At 55.3% G+C, this 7,035-nt stretch overlaps 5 protein-coding genes across 5 annotated transcripts; 4 read left to right on the forward strand and 1 right to left on the reverse strand.

Annotated features, from left to right (window-relative positions):
* Positions 1–52: 52 nt before the first annotated feature.
* Positions 53–538, forward strand: DQ04_08121000 (hypothetical protein; the record flags this gene model as incomplete). The annotated part of the gene is made up of 1 exon (XM_009315437.1): positions 53–538. The coding sequence occupies one exon, from the start codon at positions 53–55 to the stop codon at positions 536–538; it is 486 nt and encodes a 161-aa protein (XP_009313712.1).
* Positions 539–719: 181 nt separating this feature from the next.
* Positions 720–2,327, forward strand: DQ04_08121010 (hypothetical protein; the record flags this gene model as incomplete). The annotated part of the gene is made up of 1 exon (XM_009315438.1): positions 720–2,327. One exon carries the CDS (start codon positions 720–722, stop codon positions 2,325–2,327), a length of 1,608 nt encoding a protein of 535 aa, XP_009313713.1.
* Positions 2,328–2,756: 429 nt separating this feature from the next.
* DQ04_08121020 (hypothetical protein) lies at positions 2,757–4,076 on the forward strand (the record flags this gene model as incomplete). The annotated part of the gene is made up of 1 exon (XM_009315439.1): positions 2,757–4,076. One exon carries the CDS (start codon positions 2,757–2,759, stop codon positions 4,074–4,076), a length of 1,320 nt encoding a protein of 439 aa, XP_009313714.1.
* A 150-nt stretch (positions 4,077–4,226) lies between these two features.
* On the forward strand, positions 4,227–5,399 carry DQ04_08121030 (hypothetical protein; the record flags this gene model as incomplete). Its single annotated transcript, XM_009315440.1, has 1 exon — positions 4,227–5,399. The coding sequence occupies one exon, from the start codon at positions 4,227–4,229 to the stop codon at positions 5,397–5,399; it is 1,173 nt and encodes a 390-aa protein (XP_009313715.1).
* Positions 5,400–6,485: 1,086 nt separating this feature from the next.
* DQ04_08121040 (hypothetical protein) lies at positions 6,486–6,737 on the reverse strand (the record flags this gene model as incomplete). The annotated part of the gene is made up of 1 exon (XM_009315441.1): positions 6,486–6,737. The coding sequence occupies one exon, from the start codon at positions 6,735–6,737 to the stop codon at positions 6,486–6,488; it is 252 nt and encodes an 83-aa protein (XP_009313716.1).
* Between the last annotated feature and the right edge of the window lie 298 nt (positions 6,738–7,035).

Raw genomic sequence — 7,035 nt, forward strand, 5'->3', positions numbered from 1 at the left:
CCTCCCTCCGTGTGCAGCCAGTGTCGTTGTGGTGTCTGGTGACGAGCGTCCGATGGCCCGCAGGTCGCTGGGTGCACCACCTCTCCAGGAGGCTGAGATGGACGGTGGCCGCAGTGTTGCATCCCGTGCCGCCAGCGCTGCTTCTGTGCGGGGCGACGAGCGTCCGATGACCAGCGGGTCACTGGGTGCACCACCTCTCCAGGAGGCTGAGATGGACGGTGGCCGAAGCGCTGTGTCTTCTGTGACCTCATTTATTTCTAAAGGTGGGCAGGGCCGCTTTGCAAGGGGCCGGTCCGTCGTATTCCTCTCTGCCCAGGAGGCTGAAATGAGTTATTGGCACCTCCCTCCGTGTGCAGCCAGTGTCGTTGTGGTGTCTGGTGACGAGCGTCCGATGGCCCGCAGGTCACTGGGTGCACCGCCTCTCCAGGAGGCTGAGATGGATGGTTGCCGAAGCGCTGTGTCTTCTGTGACCTCATTTATTTCTAAANCGTCCGATGGCCCGCAGGTCGCTGGGTGCACCGCCTCTCCAGGAGGCTGAGATGGATGGTTGCCGAAGCGCTGTGTCTTCTGTGACCTCATTTATTTCTAAAGATGGGCAGGGCCGCTTTGCAAGGGGCCGGTCCGTCGTATTTCTCTCTGCCCAGGAGGCTGAAATGAGTTATTGGCGCCTCCCTCCGTGTGCAGCCAGTGTCGTTGTGGTGTCTGGTGACGAGCGTCCGATGACCAGCAGGTCACTAGGCGCACCACCTCTCCAGGAGGCTGAGATGAGTGAGTGGCCTCTTCCTTCTCGTGCCGCTAGCGCTGCTTCTGTTCGGGGCGACGAGCGTCGGATGACCAGCGGGTCACTGGGCGCACCACGTCTCCAGGAGGCTGAGATGGACGGTGGCCGCAGTGATGCATCCCGTGCTGTGACCGCTCCAATAAGTCGTGTTAATGATATAATGGCGTCTGGTGATTTGACCTGTGCGATGCCAAGGGTTGATGACGAGATGGAGAGTTGGAATCTGCCCTCACGGAAATCTCGTGTGGCTGATGAAGATGCTTTTGCTGCTGCGATGAGAAAGGCGGAAATGGATAGTTGGTGCTTGCCTCGTTCTGCAATGGTCCAGCGCGGTGCTTTGAAGAGTGCGGGTGGAAGCCGGGAGGTTGTGGTGGATGATGGACAGGATGACTCGCGTGTTGGGCGGATGTTTAATAGAGACCATGCTGACGGATTGTTAAGCGTTGCTTCTGAGGATGATAATAATAGGACGCTGTTGACACAAAGTGAGATGATCCCTCAATCATCTTTTGTAAATTCATCACGGGCCGCTGAGACGGTGGACTATTCAGATTCACATGTGTGGTCCTCGACTGAGCACAGCTTCGTGTCTCGCGAAGTCGACGAGAGCATTGATGATTCAATGGAGGCTGGTGAGTGGATGGCATCGACCACACCGCCATTTGCTGACGCAGGAAACCCCTCTGAGCTGTGGTTGACCCTGCCGATGGAGGGTCTGGTGGACAGCGGCTCCAGGAAGGTGGCGCGAGAGGCTGCGCGGCTCAGAGAGAACACTGAGGGATTGCATATGCGGCTGGATGAAAACGGCGATTTGCTGCTTGGGTGGAGCCATAAGCCTCTTCTCCACACACCCCAAGAGGTTATCTCTAATGTTTCAGCGATTGACCAGCTAACAGCGGCTGATACCTGCGAGTCGCGCATAACTTGTGATGCAGCAGGCTGCGGAGAGGCACCACTTGCGCAACCGGACGCTGATGAAAAGGCTTCGAAAGCTGAGGGCAGAGAAGACATTAATAGTGAGGCAGTGAAGATGAATGATGAACTGAAGGAAAAAAAGGGAAATCGTGATGGAGAGGATAATAGGGAGTGTGATGATAAGGAGGATGAGAAAATCACCTATGATAATAAGGAAGAAAATGAGGGTTATTATGTTTCGCAGGAGGATAATGGGCTTGCGCAGAAGAATAAATCGTATAATAAGGAGCAAAATCAGGGTACACAGGAAGAAGTGATGCACTATGGACGTGGTGAAGATGAAGAGGTACTACCTACCGCTGCTGATGAGTGCGGGGTCGAACCGAACACCACGGACCCAGACTCATGGCATGATCCGGATGGTTCCTGTGTCTTGGAGCTATGCGAAGTGAGTGTGTCTGACGCGTCGGACACGTCGTATGTGGACATTTGGATGGAGGATGGAGTGTCGGCCAATTTCGCTAAGCTGCTGAGGGGCCTTGAGGAGGCAAACCGTGTGATCTGTAAGCCCGTCGAAGCACTGCGGATGCTTCGTGCGAGAGAGGATGAGGGCTACTGGTATAAACAATAGCACAAATAGATCAGTAATGTATTTACGAATTGGGCCTGCTTGTTTTTGAATATCTCATTAATACAAGGCATGATGTATATTCTGATCTTTTTTCCTTTTTTAGGTGACTGAATTGCATTCATTCATTTCCTTTGGAACGTTCCAGGTGTTGTATACATCTTTCCTTTTGCGCCATGCCACCGCACGACAGAGAACCGTTTTTAATGTATAGTATCTAGGAATATATGGATCTTTTTAAGCAATTTTATATGTCTGTGCCTGGGCTTTCGTTATTTTCACTCATTTTTCAGTGATCTTGCACTTTCTGGTGAAATCTGGTGTGGGCTTTGATAAGGTGAATCTGTGCGTGTGAGCTTGTCTTGTAAACATGCAAAACGTCGCCATGATTATATTCCATTTTTGTTTCTCTCTCTGCTTGCTTTGCCTAGGATGTGGAGGCTCAACCGGCTGTGCTTTTCGCGCCTCTCGCCGGACCCTTCACTGGTGGCTCTGGCGCCCGGTGTGGGGCGTGTAGACGTGTACCGCAACGTCGTGAGTGCCCGCAACGAGGAGCGCATCTGGAACGAGCTAAATCTCGTGCTGGAGCGGGAGGGCCAGAAGGTGCTGCTGGAGAACTCGACGCCGCAGAATAAGGTGGTGAAGCACACGTACCTGGAGATGCACGGGGATCAGCAGTTCACAGAGGTGAAGAGTTGGCAGCGAAAGGAGGTGCGGCGGCTCCCCGGCCTCACGTGGTCCCCGACGTTGATGGCAATGCTGCAAGATGTTGCACAGCCGCTGCTTGGCGCCATGCCGGACACCGCACGTGTGGTGGAGCACAACCTCCCTGGCTACGAGATGCACATTGAGCACCCGACCGTTGGCTGCTGCTTTCTGTACCTCTCGCTGCTGTCCGACACGGTCCTGACGTTTGACGATGAGTCGACAGGGCGGCGCGGCCACGTCCTGCTGCCACAGCGCTCGCTGTTGCGCTGTTCGGGTGAGGCGCGCTGGGGCTGGCGCTTCGGCGAACAACCGAGCGAAACACATACTTTTGTGGGTGAATCGGGTATCCGACGCGTGGTGGAGCCAGACATGCGGCTCAGCGTACAGGTGTGGAAGTTCACACCGCAGCTACTCGACGCAAGACTGCTGCAGGATCGTATGGAGCAGACCATGCGTCACTTTGAGGAGTGCGAAAGGCACCGCGCCGAGGCGGGGACGACGGAGGAGCGGCGCCCGTCACCACCGCGTGACTTAACCGCAGCTTCAGTGGAACAAACAGCTGGCACCGGTCCCCTCGGCGGTGACTACGCCGCTGGAATGTCATCACCATCGTCGCTGCCGCGTGGAGGCGCGTCGAGTAGCATGGATCATATCGCGAAGGATTACACCGGTTATAAACAGCAGTTCCAGAACGTTTATGGGGTGTTGCAAGAGATGAAGGCGCTGCAGGATGCCGGGCAGCCAATCAACGATATGTGGCTGAAGCAGAAGATACAAAGCGGCCAGAAGGACGCCGAGCGCGATGCGAGCGAAGGCTTTGACGCGGATGACGTGGAGGGAACATGGGACCGTGTGGATGCGCGGGCGCGATTCTACAAGGCTCGGCTGAAGGGTATGGACTACGACGGCAGTGCCAACCTCAACAGGCATATGCCGGACGTGACGGAGGATGCGCCGCTCGATATGAAGAAGACGATACGGAAGATCGCCCCGCTTGTGAAGGACGGAGAAAAGATACTCGCGAGCTTCCCTGGCGGGCAGTAACTGAATGAGTTTGCGTGTTTGCATGCACGGGTGCCTGTGTGTGTGTGTCTGTGATTTGCAATCCGAGGGAATTGTTGGAGTGCGTCTATGTGAAGGTATTATTAGTGCTGACCCGGCTGCCTCTTTCGCTTCTCTCACTCTAGCTTGTATATGCAGCTTCCGACGATGAGAAGAAAAACCTTTCGGCGCAGGTACGGCGCTGCCCCATTACTCCTTCCCCTTCTCATTTTGCTGGTGCTGCTGGCTGTGTGGTGCATCCATCTAATCGTTCCGAAGGGCATATCACCTGCTGAGACAGTGGCAAATGAGGAACTAAACAATGTAGACGTAGAGGAGCAAGTTCACGAAGAAAAACCACCGCAGTTAGTGACGGATGATTCATTTGCCGTGTTGGCGCGCCGCATTCTTGATGGCAGTCGACACATTGGTGAGGACATGGACATCCAGTTGTTTGCCATCTGGCATGGTGCGTATCCAAGGCGGAAGGCCGTCCTGCAGGACATCCACAAGAATTTTGTGATACTGGATCTGGCGGAGTTTGACTGGGGTGGAACACCCACTGAGTTCGGCAAGCAGCTGACAAACCTCTGGATACTGTACAGCGGCAAGGGCGGCTGGGACAAGGTCGGCATGGAGAAGAAATTGCTTCAGTGCGGCTTTGGACGATTTACGGCCGTTGTTGTGGCGGATCTTAAACCTCACTACCGAACAAAGATGACAGCACACGGCAAGGATATAGTCAATGTGCTGATGCACAAGAAGAAAAACATGTACCGGTCATGGACTGGTGGCGGGTTCAAGGTACACGGCACATTTTCCACACAGGAGGCGAACCATGACATCCGCCTCTTGTTCCATAGAACCTTAGAGGGTGTCTTGAAAAACGCGCTGGAGACGCGTGCCTACGCGCGGGATCTCGTGTCAGTGTACCTCAGCAATGCCAAACCGTTCTTCACGATACGGGAGGTCTACGGCTCCGCCTACGACGAAGGGGAGCAGTGGGCTTGGTCGTGTGATGACTTCATCTTCGCACTGGGCTCGCTCACGAAAGTGCGCGTGTCGGACGCGGAAACGAAGGTTGTGTTGTGGCTGCAGAGTTCCTCGCCACCAGGAAAACCGTACGTGGTGGAGATTTTGAAGTTAACCACGTGCATAGCGTGGCCCGAGTCACTACTCCTGGAGGTGCCACCGTCGGAGATGTGGGGCGCTATTGCGTTGCTGAACGCTACCCCTATAAAGGAAGGGTTTGCGCAATTGGATAGCGACTTCAGTGTTGCGCTGGAAGGGGCCACGCGTGTGCTGCAGGTCAGGCCCTACGCATGATGCCACTCGCTGGCTTTTTGCTTGTATACTGAAAACATTTAAATGCCTGCTTCGGCTTCGTCGCGTGAGAGCTCATTTTTGGTGTGCCTCGTGCGATTTGTTTATTGTCTGTGCTCTGTTTCAAAAGTGAAAAAGAAAAAAAGAACTACTGACAAAACAAAAAGAGAGTGACTTGCGCTTCTGTTTCTTTCCTTTTTTATTTGTGTTTTTATGTGCGGTGGGGGGTGTTATTTTGAAGGTGTTGTTGCCTTGCTGCGCGTCCGTGTGTCTGCGCGGATGAGCTGGTGTACGACTGGGGAAGTCGCGCACCTGATAAGCGTCAGCAGGCTGCGCTCCGATCTCACGGAGAGTGAGCGTAAAGCGGCAGACTTGGGTCTCATCGAGCTCCACGCCTCGGCGGTGAATATTGGAGATGTCCTGCTGGAGTTAGCGGTGGCGACTGGCAGCGTGTCGTACGGCGTACGGCTGGCGGCGGCGCTGGCGCTGGAGTCGCTGATGACGGAGCGGGCGTGGTGTGAGGGCGGCAGCTTCAGCGACAAGGTCGGTGCCCTCAGTGCGCTGCTCGCGTTCCTGCGCTGTGACGCTGCTGCCTCCACCGATGGTCGTGTGCGTGCTTCACTATGCCGCTGCCTGTGTCAGATCATCTGCTTCGAGTACCCTGCAGCGCATTGGGACGCATTCATGGAGGAGTACGTGGCGGCGATTGTTGCCGACGTCGACCAACGGCAACAAGGCCTGGGGAAAACTCACCACGATATCATCTTGCGTTTGTCGGAAATGTGCGCTTCCAACGCCACATTGTGGTGGCACATGGCATCGGTTGTGGCACGCTGTTTGTTGGAGTGGGCAACGATGTGTGGCGGGGATCAGGCACGTGTGTTGTGCTTCCGCGTGATTCTTCATTTGATGCGGCGACGGCCGAGACAGCAGGATGTTGACGAGGCAAAGAGGCCGATGAATTCTTTTATTTTTTCAGGGGCACTTCGATGCTTTGTGGTAAGTAGCTTGGAGGGGCAGCTGGCGGCCTTCGCCCAGGGTGAACTCCGCGAGGCTGTTGTTGAGGAGTACCGGTTGCTGATGGACGTGTCACACCACCTTATTAGTGAGATCGATTTTGCGGGCCTCGTGTTTCGATGTGGTATTTGCCTCCTTGAGTGTCTCCAGGCTGTGTACACGGCGAATGCTGCTGCAGAAGGTGTTGGGGAGATGGTGTCGGTCTTGGCGTGCATCGATAGCGCCCTCGAATGCCTCGTAAGTGTGATACAGACATTCCCAGAGGTGTCGCACAACATCGACAGCGGAAAGATGCTGTCGCTTCTCTTCTGCTACATGACACATGCCGTCACGATTGAGCGTGGCGACGACGCTGCGCTGCTGGACGCGCTGCAGGAAGATTGCGTCGTGCCGCTGGGGTGCACCGGAGGTGACACTGCCGCGAATGCTGGGGCTGTGCTGGAACTATTCATAGAGGCAAACCCACGCCAATTGGGTGTTGCGGCGGAGTCCCTCTGCAGCTGCATTGGTGGTCTGCAACAGGGGCCCAACTCGGCGCACTGGCGGGCGTGGATGGCTGCATTGCGTTGCCTCTGCCGCGTATGCGACGAGAAGGATGTATCGCTTACGGACAACTTGCCGG

This window comes from Trypanosoma grayi (assembly GCF_000691245.1).
Source record: "Trypanosoma grayi strain ANR4 Tgr_812_V1, whole genome shotgun sequence".
Classification (NCBI taxonomy): Eukaryota; Euglenozoa; class Kinetoplastea; order Trypanosomatida; family Trypanosomatidae; genus Trypanosoma; species Trypanosoma grayi.